The sequence below is a fragment of the Physella acuta genome, unplaced genomic scaffold (assembly GCF_028476545.2).
Source record: "Physella acuta isolate Inbredline_101_S28 unplaced genomic scaffold, ASM2847654v3 ptg001232l, whole genome shotgun sequence".
NCBI lineage: Eukaryota > Metazoa > Mollusca > Gastropoda > Physidae > Physella > Physella acuta.
The window spans coordinates 182,096-198,856 of NW_026732748.1; the positions used below are offsets into that span (position 1 = coordinate 182,096).

Here is a 16,761-nt window from a genome sequence, read left to right on the forward strand (position 1 = left end):
TGGTAAACTTTTTATGACAAACATCACATTCATGGAGCCCCTCTCCTGAATGAATAGCTTTATGTTGATTTAGATTCCTCTTTGAAGCAAATTTTTTATGACATATATCACACTCTTGTAAACTTTCAGTGGAATGAATTAATTTATATGCAGCTTTAGGTAGGACTTTCTAGAAAACTTTTTACAACACACATCACATTCATGTAGCCTCTCTGCTGAATGAATAGCTACATGTTGATTTAGGTAAGTCCTTTTTGCAAATTTTTTATGACAAACATCACACTCACGAGACTTTTCTGCTGAATGAATTGCTCTGTGTTCCATTAGGTACGACATTCTAGAAAACCTTTTATGACACACATCACATTCATGTAGTTTTTCTTCTGAATGAACTGTTTTATGTAGATTTCGGTTACCCTTGGTGGTAAACTTTTTATGACAGACATCACACTCATATAACTTTTGTGCAGAATGAATTGCTTTATGTTTTATTAGAGTATAACTGGTAGTAAACTTTTTATGGCACATATCACATTCATGTACACTTTCTCCTGAATGAATTGCTTTATGGTGATTTAGATGACTCTTTGAAACAAATTTTTTATGACATACTTCACACTCTTGTAACTTTTCAGTGGAATGAATTAATTTATGTAGCTTTAGGTAGGACTTTCGACAAAACTTTTTACGACATACATCACATTCATGTAGCCTCTCTACTGAATGAATAGCTACATGTTGATTTAGGTAAGTCCTTTTTGCAAATTTTTTATGACAAACATCACACTCATGAGACTTTTCTGCTGAATGAATTGCTCTGTGTTCCATTAGGTACGACATTCTAGAAAACCTTTTATGACACACATCACATTCATGTAGCTTTTCTTCTGAATGAACTGTTTTATGTAGATTTCGGTTACCCTTGGTGGTAAACTTTTTATGACAGACATCACACTCATATAACTTTTGTGCTGAATGAATTGCTTTATGATGATTTAGACGACTCTTTGAAACAAATTTTTTATGACATACATCACACTCTTGTAAACTTTCAGTGGAATGAATTAATTTATGTAGCTTTAGGTAGGACTTTCGAGAAAACTTTTTACAACACACATCACATTCATGTAGCCCCTTACCTGAATGAATTGCTTTGTGTTTATTTAGATTCCTCTTTGAAGCAAATTTTTTATGACATACATCACACTCATGAGACTTTTCTGTTGAATGAATTGATATGTGTTCCATTAAGTACGCCTTTCTAGAAAACCTTTTATGACACATATCACATTCATATAGCCTCTCTTCTGAATGAATAGCTTTATGGTGATTTAGGTTAGTCCTTGTTGCAAATTTTTTATGACATACATCACACTCATGTTTCTTTTCTGCTGAATGAATTGCTCTGTGTTCCATTAGGTATGACTTTCTAGAAAACCTTTTATGACACACATCACATTTATGTGGCTTTACTTCTGAATGAATTGCTTTATGTTGATTTAGGTAAGTCCAGGATGCAAATTTTTCATGACATACATCACACTCATGTGACTTTTCGGCTGAATGAACTGCTTTATGTTTAATAAGGTTGGTCCTGTTAATAAATTTTTTATGACATACATCACATTCATGTAGTCCCTCTCCTGAATAAATAGCTTTATGTTGATTTAGATACCTCTTTGAAGCAAATTTTTTATCACATACATCACACTTGTGTGACTTTTCCGCTGAATGAATAGATATATGTTGATTTAGATTACCACTTGTAGTAAATTTTTTATGACAGACTCCACATTCATGTAACCTTTCTCCTAAATGAATTGCTTTATGTTGTTTTAGATATGTCCTAGTAGCAAACTTTTTATTACACATATTACACTCATGTGACTTATCCACTGAATGTGTAGCTTTATGTTTATTTAGGTTACTTCTTCTAGTAAACTTTATATGACAAACATCACACTTATGCAGCCTCTGTCCTGAATGAATTGCTTTATGTTGATTTAGTTTGTTCTTTGAACCTAACATTTTATGGTTCACATCACACTTTTGTGCTCTCACTATTTTGTGAACTTGTTGGTTGAGTTTACTATTTAAAGGAAACCTTTGATTACACAGAAAACACCCACAAATCATCTCTTCTGAATGAATAGATTTATGTTGATTTCGTTTACTTCTTGTAGCAAAGTTTTTATGACACACATTACACTCATATGACCTCACATCTGTGTGTGATTCTTTACATTTTACTCGAAGAGTTTTAAACATTGAAGATTTTAAGTTTTTCTTCTTACACTTCTGTAATGATACAACCTGAATAGATGTTGGATTTTCATTGTTATTTATAGACATATCCTTAAGCTCTGATGAATCAGTTGATATCTCTGTCTTTATATTAGCAATATTGTCAATAAGAGTTGTCTCTAGTGATATGTTTAAACCTGCATTCAAACCAGCAGGTTTTATATCTTCAAAAACAGAAAATATATCATTATCAAGTCTATCTGGTTTGTTGTCTACATGTGTTGTAAATTCTGATAATAAATCATGATTTTTGTTTTCACATGTTGACAATACAATTGCTTTTGTATCATCAGTTTCTGTAAACTCCTCTTGTTTTATGTATTCAGATGAAATTATATTGACAATATATGGCTGGTTGTCCACATGTAGTTCTTGCTTGATCTCTAAAACACTTGGTAATACTTCTATATCAGCTTCTCTTTTTTTTCTATCCTTTAGCTCCATAACTAAATAATTACATTTTTTTTTTAAAATAATATTTCCAGAAATAATCAAGAAACATAAATAAAAATGTTATTTAAAAAACTTGAAAGCTGACTTATGCGGCTATGCATATTCTTTTCACAATAAGCCAAACATAACACCTATGTCAAACACCATTACAATGGAGGCTTTTTGTGTCATAAATATTAAGAGTAGTCACACACTACTAGTTTTTCTCAGTGTTATGCCAACTGAAGAGTAAACTATTTATTCCACTGCCTGGCCTCTAGGTTGGTGCTGTGATCTCATCGTAACACAAGTGCTTTATTCATAGTTTTCCATTAGGGTCCTATTTTGGATATAATAAAAATGGCTAAATAATTAAAACATGATATTATTTTCTATATTCTATGCACAATTGTTTTTAATACATGATTTTCCACTCAGGTACTTTGTTTTGTTTTTAATTTAGCTATTATGGACACCTGACTTAAGGTAGGGAAAGTAAAGATGTGTAGACACAGAACAAACCAGACTATTTCTTTATTTGTTGAGCACCCATGGATAGATTCAGGAGAACTCAATTTCATCTGCATTATTAATATGTTAGGTCTGAAATCTTATTTTACTCCAAGTTTTTTATGGATGGCACTTATTGACACAGAACCAAACAACCCCGAATTACTATTATCATATTGTTTCAAAAATAAAAATATAAAGTATGGGCATTATAACTGAGAAGTCTACATATTTTAAAAAAAAAGATGAATTTGAGCAAAGGGTCTCTTTATTCTCTATATTTTATATGGGTTCTGAGTAAAATGAAATTAATTTTCTACTTTGATCCATCTATTGCATTTTTTGTGAGTCTAAACAGCAGTTAGACCTACTTTAGTTTTGCATAGCATTTTCAAAATGAGTAGACCTATCTTATATCTGAAATATGTATAGTCTTACATTTTAAGAGAAGGTTAGGCTAAAAGGCAACATATTAAACAAAATGTATTATTGAATATTAATTACTAATTAGTCATAATAATTGTATTGTAATTCAAATTTCAATTGAAACTAGATATATATGAGGTGACTTTTATTATCTTCAGCTACCTATATTACTTATGCCATGTGTTATTAAAACATAGTGTAGTAGTGTGGTACTACTAAACTACATAGTATGTTTATTAGTAAGCACTGCAAATAGGGATTCTCACTTACAGGACAGTAGCTAGCAGCAGTGTATACATATACTACACTATATATATAAGTACTATAAGTCACTAGATTAGAGTTTCTAGTTGCCTAGCACTAGACCTACTAACAGTGGACTCAGGCACTCCTCCATTTTTAGACTCAGTTGACAGTTGTTTTGTTCAGTGTGTGAGTGAGTTCAAGAGTTGCATTGCTTAATTTATTAATTATTTAATTTAATAAAATTTGTGTGGCTATGCCTTGCCCCTTGAAAATTGGTCCAGATTCTAGTAGATCTATGTTTGGTAATCTATCACTTAGGTACGTAAAATCAGCCGAGGCTAGTGTGAAAAAAGGGTGACTCATCAAATTATTGTAATTATTTCACATTTTTAGAAAGATTTATGTAGTAGTAGATCTAGTCTAGTAGTAAAAATTACAGAAATGTTTCAACCCTTCATTCATGTACCTGTTTATAAACACTTGTATTAAAACTTTTCAGTAATACATAAAGATTAGCGATGTTTTCATTAGATGCAACTTGGCAACCAAGCTCATTTACTTTAGAACTTTAGAAGCCATCTTGTTTTAAGTTTTTTTGTAACATTTTATGATTTTAGCTAGAAATTCAGGGGAAACCACTCTTATTTGCAGAAGGCTGTAAGTCAATTTCTAGCCTTTATTGATATTTTTTTTTTTTTTAGACATTGCCTTTGGTTTATTATTCAATTATCTATTATATTTGACACAAAAATATATAATATACTTGTATTAAAGCCATAATTCATAATAACATAATTAATAATATTATTATTACAAAATGATCTAGAAAAAAAAATCACAAACCCTTGATTTAGAATGTGAAGTGTTGCTCGTTTGTCCGACACGTGAGAAATGTCACATGTGTTTACAAAAATAAGATCAACCAAAATCAATCTAGCTGGGGCTTTGTATCTCTACTCAATTATTTTAACTATATAATATAGACGTTAAGACACGATTTTTTAAGAAAAATTCAACTGCAATTTTAAGGTGCGTTGTAGGCTGAGGTGAGACGTCATTTTGGGGGTGGGGGTCTGGCTTTTTGTGACAATGTGTGACGGAGGGGAGTGACGGAGGGGAGGTAAAATAACGTCAAAAAAAAGCGTAACGTCATTTATGGATGCCCCCTAACATAGGCCGCTGTCTACGTTTTGTCTTCTTTGACATACTACTTTCAGAAAATACATTGACGTCATTGATAAAATCGCTTCGCTGGTTTGATTCGATGGTTTATTTTTAGAACAGTGTTGTCTTTCCTTATTCTAGGATGAAAATCGCGATGGGTAGACGTAGATCTAGACTAAATAGGATTGCTGATTGGATGATATATTTTTTATCATACGGATAGTTTGTTGAGACAGTGTACATTACTTTAAAATACGGAGTGTATGGTCACTTTCTGAACCCCACCTCCTAGTTACAAAAATCCTCCCCCACCTCCCAGTGTGTGTGATGTCCAATATATTTATGGACGACCTCATACACGTACCTCAAACGTTTTTTTTTTAAAATATATTTTTTGTCAACAGCTCATGTTTCTAAGATTGTGAATATCAAGTTTGCTGACATACCTTTTACAGTAAAGAAGTATTAATTATTTATTTGAAATTTTAAAATATTCAAACATTAATTTCAAAAGTTATATCAGTTACATCACCAGTATAATATTAATATTAAAGCTCACTCTCTCGCAGTGGCGTAGCTAGGGGAGGGCGGGTGGAGCGGCCATCCCTAGCGCCATCACTAAGGGGGTGCTAAAAAAGAGGTAAAAGTAAAAAAATATATTTAAAAGCTCAATTTAAGCTGAGGTAATGAATTATCACACAGAGTCAAAGAGTGGCACCAAAGCAAAAACTAGTGACTGGTAAAAAGCGCCACCAACCTTTTCAACTGGGGAAGGGCGTTTTTCCACCAACATGAATAAATATATATAAATGGGAGGTGGGCACAAAATTGATACTTCAAGCCGGGTGCCCGATATTGGTTGCTACGCCTCTGCTCTCTAGCAGTACAGACATATACAAAATATCAACTTTTCAGAAAAAAAACAATTAAAACTATATTATGTAAAAAGTTTTAATTTTAATGACGTTTTAACAAGATTGTCAAAGGAAGTAGAAAACAAAAATTCTAGATTTAAATAAAACGATTGCAAAAATGAAATCATTCACAACATGGATGATACTCATAATTATATACTACACACAGATCAGGCAAATTTCACTAATACTAATAGTAATCAGAAGGAATCTTTTTTAAATGGACGTGGTGAAGAACAAAAAAAAAAATCAGATTTTTAATGGAAGTAACTTAAATATGACCAATGACCTCTCTTCTGAATGAAGTATTTTTAAATTTTACAGGACTTTTTAAAGTAAACTTGCTAAGACACACAGAACAGTCTTTTTTTTTTTGGGAAAAAAAATGTCATTTACAGTTTTCTCTAAGGAAAATATTTTCTTTGATTTAAAACATCAGGTTTCATATTTTTAAAATGGATAAAATGCATTGTTTATCGTTTTTTTGTGTGTGTTAATTTATTTCAAGTTTAAGATCTCATAAAGAAATCAAGATTTTTGTTTACACAAAAAGAACATAAATTTGACCTCTCTCTTGAATAATTTGCTTGATAAAAGCTAACTTTATTATGAAACACTTTATTCTCGTGTTGTCTGTATTGTTTAGGGGTTATCCATTTATGAAGTCCACACAGAGGGAGAGTCCAAAAAAATTGACTTTTGTGAACTGGGGAAGGGGGAATTGGTTGGGTCCACGCGGAAGTCCACATGTTGAACTTAATGTTGAAGAACTAACATTTTAAAACAAACATTTAACTGGTATCCTGCATATAAAAAGTGAAATAAAACAACATTACTTGTGTTAAATAAAGACATCTTTAGATTCTACTTTTGATATTTAAGCCTAACAACAATTATTGAAAATACTAAAGCCGTATACCAGTTTTTAGGTACACAATAGTAAATTGGTAGTAGGTTCTGCGAGATCTACTATATTTTTGTGGATGTCGGGGAGGGGGGGGGGGGGATTGGAGGTTCGTCAAAATTGGACGGAATATTTGTGGACATCATAAATAGCATTTTACACTTTACAAATATAATTTAATCATTTTATGAATGAATTTGTTTATACATACTTTATTATATTCATAACTGTTTAATTTGATCTATCATCTGCCTGAATCAATCAATTGATGGCATTTTAGAGTCATTATTAAAGGAAACTTTCCTTGACACAAATCACACTCATGCAACCCTTGCTGTATACCTTGCTTTGTGTTGAAAAGATTACTCTTATAGCAAACTTTAAGCAGCACAAATCACTCATGCCATGACATGAATTTTTTTATGTTTTTAGTTTTTTATTTTAAGAAAACCCTTGATGGCGCACATCACACTTATATGGTACTTTTCTATAATGAATAGCTTCAAGTTGATTTTTTAATAAATCCTTGTAGCAAACTTTTATGACAAACATCACAATCATATGACTTATGTGCTGAATGAATTGCTTTATGTTGAATTAGAGTAGAACTGGTAATAAATTTTTTATGACATACATCACATTCATGTAGCCTCTCTCCTGAATGAATAGCTTTATGTTGATTAAGATGACTCTTTGAGACAAATTTTTTATGACATACATCACACTCTTGTAACTTTTCTGGTAAATGAATTATTTATGACACACATCACAGTCATGTGATTTTGCTCCTGAATGAATTGTTTTATGTTGCTTCAGATAAGCTCTTTTAGAAAACCTTTTATGACAAACATCACACTCATGCGACTTTTCTGCTGTATGTATTGCTTTATGTTGAATTAGAGTAGAACTGGTAGTAAACTTTTTATGACACACATCACATTCATGTATCCTCTCTCCTGTATTTATAGCTTTATGTTGATTTAGATGACTCTTTGAAACAATTTTGTTACGACATATATCACACTCTTGTAATTTTTCTGGGAAATGAATTATTTGATGTTGATTTCGATTACCCTTAATGGTAAATTTTTTATGACACACAACACACTCATGTGATTTTTGTGCTGAATGAATTGTTATATGTTTCTTTAGATAAGCTCTTTTAGAAAACATTTTATGACACATGTCACATTCATGTAGCCTCTTCTGAATGAATAGTCTCATGTTGATTTAGTTTACTTCTTGTAGCAAAATTTTTATGACACACATTACACTCATATAACCTCACATCTGTGCGTGATTCTTTACATTTTACTAGAAGAGTTTTTTATATAGGTAGCTCATGCTTGATCCCTAAAACACTTGGTTAAGCTTCTACACCAGCTTCTCTTTTTTTTCTATTCTTTAGCTCCATAACTAATAAATAAATAAATAATTTTAAAAAAAATTGAAATATTTCCAGAAATAATCAAGAAACATAAATTAAAATGTTCTTCAAAAACATGAATGCTAACTTATGGAGCTAAACATATTCTTTTCACAATATGCCAAACATAACACCTTTTTTAATTCTTCTGATTTTAGTCGCGAAAAAGCGCCCTAGCTAGGCCTCTGGTTTTTGAACTTACTATAACATAAACAGCTGTCTACGTTTTGTCTTATATGATATACTACTTTCAGAGAATAAATTGATAAAAATCGCATCGCGGGTTTGATTCGATGGTTTGTTTTTATGGACGATCTTTTACGTACCGCAAAAATTTTTCCCAATAATTATTGATTGTCAATAACTCATGGTTATAAGATTGTGAATATCAAGTTTGCTGACATATATTTTACAGTAAAGAAGTATTAATTATTTATTTGAAATTTTAAAATATTCAAACATTATTTTTAAAAGTTATATCAGTTACATCAACAGTATAATATTAAGGCTCACTCTCTCTCGCAGCGGCTGTCCCAAGCGCCATCACTAAGGTGGTGCCAAAAGAGGTAAAAAAAATATTTAAAAGCTCATTTAAATTTTAAGCTTAAGTATTGAATTATTATACACAGTCAAAGTAGTAACAAAGCAAAAGCTAGTGACTGGTAAAAAAGCGCGACCAACCTTTTCAACTGGGTAAGGACGTTTTTTCCCACTAACATGAATAAATATAATATAAATGGGAGGTGGTCACAAAATTGATACTTCATGTCGGGTGTCCGATATGGGTCGCTACGCCTCTGCTCTCTTGCAGTACAAACACATACAAAATTACCAACTTTTCAGGAAAAAACAATTAAACTATATTATGTAAAAAGTTTTGATTTTAATGAAGTTTTAACAAGATTATCAAAGGAAGTAGAAAACAAATGGTCTAGATTTAATAATTTAAATGAATTGCAAAAATGAAATCATGCACAACATGGATGATATTCATAACTATACACACAGATCATGCAAAAATTTCACTAATACTAATAGTAATAAGAAGGAATCTTTTTCAAATGGACATTGTGAAGCACAAAAAAATTCAGATTTTTTTGGACATAACTTAAGTAAACTTGCTAAGATACACACAGCAGTCTTTTTTTTTTGGGAAAAAATGTCAATTACAGTTTTCTCTAAGGAAAAGATTTCCTCTGCTTTAAAACATCAAATTTTATATTTTCAAATGGATAAAAATCATTGTTTATCTGTTTTTTTGTGTGTTTTAATTTATTTCAAGTTTAAAGTCTCATAAGAAATAAAGATTAGTGTTTACACATAAAGAAAATAAATTTGACCTCTCTTGAATAATTTGCTTGATAAAAGCTAACTTTATTATGAACTATGTTATACTCATGTTGTCTCTATTGCTTAGGGGTGGGGTGGGGGGGGGGGGGAGAGACAAAATAATTGACTACATCCACATGTTGAACTTAATGTTGAAGTAGTCGAAGTATGTGTCAGTTTTTAGGTATTTAAATAGTCAATTGGTAGTGACTTTTGCAAGATATACTAAATTTTTGTAGAGGTCCACAAAGGGGGGAGTCGGGGGGGGGGGGAATTTTGGTGGACATCATAAAAGGTTGACCCTTGCAGCATTTTACAGTACAGAAATATAATTTAATCTATTTATGAATGAATTTGTTTACACATACTTTATTTGTAAATGTTTAATTTGACCTACTTCTGAATCAATTAATTGATGGCATTTTAGAGTAATTATCAACAGAAACTTTCTATTACGCTCATGCAACCTCTGCCGTATAACTTGCTTTGTGTTGATAAAGATTAATCCTTGTAGCAAACTTTTAATAGCACAAATCACTCATGTGATGCCATGGGTTTATGTCAATTTAGTTTTTATTTTAAGAAAACCCTTGATGACGCACATCACACTTATATGGTGCTTTTCCATAATAGCTTCATGTTGATTTTTGGAAAATCCTTGTAGCAAACTTTCTATGACACACATAACACTCATGTGACCTTTAGTGCTGAATGAATTGTTTTACTTTTATGTCGATTTAGGTTAACCTTGGTGGTAAACTTTTTATGACAAACATCACACTCATATAACTTTTGTGCTGAATGAATTGTTTTATGTTTATTTAGGTTAAACTTGGTGGTAAACTTTTTATGACAAACATCACACTCATATAACTTTCGTGCTGAATGAATTGTTTTATGTCGATTTAGGTTAGCCTTGGTGGTAAACTTTTTATGACAAACATCACACTCATATAACTTTCGTGCTGAATGAATTGCTTTATGTCTAATTAGAGAAGAACGGGTATTTAACTTTTTATGGCACACATCACATTCATGCAGCCTCTTTCCTGTATGAATAGCTTTATGTTGATTTAGGTTACCCTTGGTGGTAAACTTTTTATGACAAACATCACATTCATGTAGCCTCTCTCCTGTATGAATAGCTTTATGTTGATTTAGGTTACCCTTGGTGGTAAACTTTTTATGACAAACATCACATTCATGTAGCCTCTCTCCTGAATGAATAGCTTTATTTTGATTTAGGTTACCCTTGGTGGTAAACTTTTTATGACAAACATCACATTCATGGAGCCCTTCTCCTGAATGAATAGCTTTATGTTGATTTAGATTCCACTTTGAAACAAATTTTTTATGACATATATCACACTCCTGTAAACTTTCAGTGGAATGAATTAATTTATGTAGCCTGAGGTAGGACTTTCTAGAAAACTTTTTACGACACACATCACATTCATGTAAACTCTCTATTGAATGAATAGCTTCATGGTGATTTAGGTTAGTCCTTTTTGCAAATTTGTTATGACATACATCACACTCATGAGACTTTTCTGCTGAATGAATTGCTATGTGTTCCATTAGGTAAGACTTTCTAGAAAACCTTTTATGACACACATCACATTCATGAAGCTTTTCTTCTGAATGAACTGTTTTATGTAGATTTCTGTTACCCTTGGTAGTAAATGTTTTATGGCACACATCACACTCGTGTGACTTTTCTGCTGAATGAATTATTTTATGTTTAATTAGAGTAGAACTGGTAGTAAACTTTTTATGGCATGTATCACATTCATGTCCCATCTCTCCTGAATGAATTGTTTTATGTTGATTTAGATGAGTCTTTGAAGCAAATACATCACACTCTTGTAACTTTTCTGTGGAATGAATTAATTTATGTAGCTTTAGGGAGGATTTTCTAGAAAACTTTTTATGACACACATCACATTCATGTAGCTTCTCTTCTGAATGAATAGCTTTATGGTGATTTAGGTAAGTCCAGGTTGTAAATTTTTTATGACATACATCACACTCATAAGACTTTTTGGCTGAATGAATTGCTCTGTGTTGGTTTAGGGACGACTTTCTAGAAAACCTTTTACGACATGCATCACATTCATGCAGCTTTTCTCCTGAATGAATTGCTTTATGTTGATTTAGATTACTCTTTGAAGTAAATATTTTATGACATACATCACATTCATGTGACTTTACTGCTGAATGAATTGCTTTATGTTTAATAAGGTTGGTCCTGTTAATAAAGTTTTTATGACATATATCACATTCATGTAGCCCTTCTCCTGAATGAATAGCTTTATGTTGATTTAGATACCTCTTTGAAGCAAATTTTTTATCACATACATCACACTTGTGTGACTTTTCCGCTGAATGAATAGATATATGTTGATTTAGATTACCACTTGTAGTAAATTTTTTATGACAGACTCCACATTCATGTAACCTTTCTCCTAAATGAATTGCTTTATGTTGTTTTAGATATGTCCTAGTAGCAAACTTTTTATTACACATATTACACTCATGTGACTTATCCACTGAATGTGTAGCTTATGTTTATTTAGGTTACTTCTTCTAGTAAACTTTATATGACAAACATCACACTTATGCAGCCTCTGTCCTGAATGAATTGCTTTATGTTGATTTAGTTTCTTCTTTGAACCTAACATTTTATGGTTCACATCACACTTTTGTGCTCTCACTATTTTGTGAACTTGTTGGTTGAGTTTACTATTTAAAGGAAACCTTTGATTACACAGATAACACCCACAAACCATCTCTTCTGAATGAATAGATTTATGTTGATTTCGTTTACTTCTTGTAGCAAAGTTTTTATGACATACATTACACTTATATGACCTAGCATCTGTGTGTGATTCTTTACATTTTACTCGAAGAGTTTTAAACATTGAAGATTTTAAGTTTTTCTTCTTACACTTCTTTAATGATACAACCTGAATAGATGTTGGATTTTCATTGTTATTTATAGACATATCCTTAAGCTCTGATGAATCAGTTGATATCTCTGTCTTTATATTAGCAATATTGTCAATAAGAGTTGTCTCTAGTGATATGTTTAAACCTGCATTCAAACCAGCAGGTTTTATATCTTCAAAAACAGAAAATATATCATTATCAAGTCTATCTGGTTTGTTGTCTACATGTGTTGTAAATTCTGATAATAAATCATGATTTTTGTTTTCACATGTTGACAATACAATTGCTTTTGTATCATCAGTTTCTGTAAACTCCTCTTGTTTTATGTATTCAGATGAAATTATATTGACAATATATGGCTGGTTGTCCACATGTAGTTCTTGCTTGATCTCTAAAACACTTGGTAATACTTCTATATCAGCTTCTCTTTTTTTTCTATCCTTTAGCTCCATAACTAAATAATTACATTTTTTTTTTTAAATAATATTTCCAGAAATAATCAAGAAACATAAATAAAAATGTTATTTAAAAAACTTGAAAGCTGACTTATGCGGCTATGCATATTCTTTTCACAATAAGCCAAACATAACACCTATGTCAAACACCATTACAATGGAGGCTTTTTGTGTCATAAATATTAAGAGTAGTCACACACTACTAGTTTTTCTGAGTGTTATAACAACTGAAGAGTTACCTATTTATTCCACTGCCTGGCCTCTAGGTTGGTGCTGTGATCTCATCATAACACAAGTGCTTTATTCATAGTTTTCCATTAGGGTCCTATTTTGGATATAATAAAAATGGCTAAATAATTAAAACATGATATTATTTTCTATATTCTATGCACAATTGTTTTTAATACATGATTTTCCACTCAGGTACTTTGTTTTGTTTTTAATTTAGCTATGATGGACACCTGACTTAAGGTAGGGAAAGTAAAGATGTGTAGACACAGAACAAACCAGACTATTTCTTTATTTGTTGAGCACACACTGATAGATTCAGGTGAACTCAATTTCATCTGCATTATTAATATGTTAGGTCTGAAATCTTATTTTACTCCAAGTTTTTTATGGATGGCACTTATTGACACAGAACCAAACAACCCCGAATTACTATTATCATATTGTTTCAAAAATAAAAATATAAAGTATGGGCATTATAACTGAGAAGTCTACATATTTTAAAAAAAAAGATGAATTTGAGCAAAGGGTCTCTTTATTCTCTATATTTTATATGGGTTCTGAGTAAAATGAAATTAATTTTCCTTACTTTGATCCATCTATTGCATTTTTTGTGAGTCTAAACAGCAGTTAGACCTACTTTAGTTTTGCATAGCATTTTCAAAATGAGTAGACCTATCTTATATCTGAAATATGTATAGTCTTACATTTTAAGAGAAGGTTAGGCTAAAAGGCAACATATTAAACAAAATGTATTATTGAATATTAATTACTAATTAGTCATAATAATTGTATTGTAATTCAAATTTCAATTGAAACTAGATCTATATGATGTGACTTTTATTATCTTCAGCTACCTATATTACTTATGCCATGTGTTATTAAAACATAGTGTAGTAGTGTGGTACTACTAAACTACATAGTATGTTTATTAGTAAGCACTGCAAATAGGGATTCTCACTTACAGGATAGTAGCTAGCAGCAGTGTATACATATGCTACACTATATATATAAGTACTATGACTAGTCACTAGACTAGAGTTTCTAGTGGCCTAGCACTAGACCTACTAGCAGTGGACTCAGGCACTCCTCCATTTTTAGACTCAGTTGACAGTTGTTTTGTTTAGTGTGTGAGTTCAAGAGTTGCATTGCTTAATTTATTAATTATTAATTTAATTTCAAAATTTGTGTGGCTATGCCTTGCCCCTTCAACTAGATCTAGATTCTAGTAGATATGTTTGGTAATCTATTATTTAGGTACGTAAAATCGGCTGAGGCCAGTAAATGAGAAAAAAGGGTGACTCATCAAATTTTTGTAATTTTTTTCACATGTTTAGAAAGATTTATGTAGCTAGTAAAGGTTACAGAAATGTTTCAACCCTTCATTCATGTACCTGTTTATAAACAATTGTATTAAAGTTTTCTTTCAGTAATAAATAAAGATTAGCGATGTTTTCATCAGATGCAACCAAGCTCATTTACTTTAGAAGCCATCTTGTTTTAAGTTTCTTGGTAACATTTTATGATTTTAGCTAGAAATTCAGGGGAAACCACTCTTATTTGCAGATAGCCTCTTTTTTATATAGCAAATCTTGCTCTTGTTTTAAGTCAATTTCTAGCCTTTATTGATATATTTAGACATTGCATTTGGTTTATTATTCAATTATCTATTATATTTGACACACAAATATATAATATACTTGTACTAAAGCCATAATTCATAATATTAATAACATTAACATAATTATTAATTAATTAATAAATAATAAGTAAGTGAGCCACCTTTCTCGCTAGTCAGACTAGCCTGGGGCCGATTGTACGTGCCTAAAACGATGGATTACCCAATGTTTTAAATATACTAAAGGCCTAGATCGAGATTTAGATTAGATCTAGAAATAAAATAAAAAAATCACAAACCCTTGATTTAGAATGTGAAGTGTGAGAAATGTCACATGTGTTTACAAAAATAAGATCAACCAAAATCAACCTAGCTGGGGCTTTGTATCTCTACTCAATTATTTTAACTAGATTATATTATATAGACTATAGACGTTTGGACACGATGTTTTAAGAAAAATTCAGCTGCAATTTTAAGGTGCGTTGTAGACTGAGGTGTGACGTCATTTTGGAGGTGGGGGTCTGGTTTTTTGTGACAATGTGTGACGGAGGGGAGGGGAGGTAAAAAATCGTCAAAAAAAGCGTGACGTCATTTATGGATGCCCCCTAACATAGACCGCTGTCTACGTTTTGTCTTCTCTATGACATACTACTTTCAGAAAATACATTGATAAAATAGCTTCGCTGGTTTGATTCGCTGGTTTATTTTTAGAACAGTGTTGTCTTTCCTTATTCTAGGATGAAAATCGCGATTGGTAGACGTAGAACTAAATAGGATTGCTGATTGGATCTATTTTTAATCATACGGATAGTTTATTGAGACAGTGTACATTACTTTAAAATACGGAGTGTATGATCACTTTCTGAACCCCACCTCCTAGTTACAAAAATCCTCCCCCCACCTCCCAGTGTGTTTGATGTCCAATATATTTATGGACGACCTCATACACGTACCTCAAACGTTTTTTTTAAAAATAGATCTATATTTTTTGTCAACAACTCATGATTCTAAGATTGTGAATATCAAGTTTGCTGACATACCTTTTACAGTAAAGAAGTATTAATTATTTATTTGGAATTTTAAAATATTCAAACATTAATTTCAAAAGTTATATCAGTTACATCACCAGTATAATATTAAAGCTCACTCTCTCGCAATGGCGTAGCTAAGGGAGGGCGGGTGGAGCGGCCGCCCCGAGCGCCATCACTAAGGGGGTACTAAAAAAAAAAGAGGTAAAAATAATTTAAAGCTCAATTTAAGTTGAGGTAATGAATTATTACACGGAGTCAAAGTGTGGCACTGAAGCAAAAAGTTGAAAAACGAGTGACTGGTATAAAGCGCCACCAACCTTTTCAACTGGGGAAGGGCGTTTTTTTCACTAACATGAATAATTATAAATATAAATAAATGGGAGATGGTCACAAAATTGAAACTTCATGTCGGGTGCCCGATATGGGTCGCTACGCCTCTGCTCTCTTGCAGTACAAACAGATATAAAATTACCAGCTTTTCAGGAAAAAAAACATAACACTTTATTATGAAAAAAAGTTTTGATTTTAATGAAGTTTTAACAAGATTATCAAAGGAAGTAGAAAACAAATGGTCTAGATTTAATAATTTAAATGAATTGCAAAAATGAAATCATGCTCAACATGGATGATATTCATAACTATACACACAGATCATGCAAAAGTTTCACTAATAATTTCACTAAAACTAATAGTAATAAAAAGGAATCTTTTTCAAATGCACATAAGTAAACTTGCTAAGACTAGACACACACAGCAGTCTTTTTTTTTTTTTTTTTTTGTAAAAAAAAATGTCAATTACAGTTTTCTCTAAGGAAAAGATTTCCT

The 16,761-nt window shown here is 31.5% G+C and overlaps 2 protein-coding genes across 2 annotated transcripts; both read right to left on the minus strand.

Moving 5' to 3' along the window:
* Nucleotides 1-138: 138 nt before the first annotated feature.
* On the minus strand, nt 139-2,748 carry LOC131957324 (zinc finger protein 493-like). The gene has a single exon (XM_059322057.1). The coding sequence runs from the start codon at nt 2,746-2,748 to the stop codon at nt 139-141; it is 2,610 nt and encodes an 869-aa protein (XP_059178040.1).
* Nucleotides 2,749-10,392: 7,644 nt separating this feature from the next.
* On the minus strand, nt 10,393-13,056 carry LOC131957325 (zinc finger protein 883-like). Its single transcript, XM_059322058.1, has 3 exons — nt 12,237-13,056; nt 11,186-12,120; nt 10,393-10,452 (listed from the first exon to the last, which is right to left on the minus strand). The coding sequence occupies exons 1-3, from the start codon at nt 13,054-13,056 to the stop codon at nt 10,393-10,395; spliced, it is 1,815 nt and encodes a 604-aa protein (XP_059178041.1).
* Between the last annotated feature and the right edge of the window lie 3,705 nt (nt 13,057-16,761).

Coding starts and splice junctions, on each gene's coding strand:
- LOC131957324 (XM_059322057.1), bottom strand. CDS start 2,748: ATGGAGCTAAAGGATAGAAAAAAAAGAGAAGCTGATATAGAAGTATTA.
- LOC131957325 (XM_059322058.1), bottom strand. CDS start 13,056: ATGGAGCTAAAGGATAGAAAAAAAAGAGAAGCTGATATAGAAGTATTA. Junction 12,121..12,236: donor TATAAAGTTTACTAGAAGAA/GTAACCTAAATA, acceptor CAATTCATTTAG/GAGAAAGGTTACATGAATGT. Junction 10,453..11,185: donor AAAAGTCTCATGAGTGTGAT/GTATGTCATAAC, acceptor CAATTCATTCAG/CACAAAAGTTATATGAGTGT.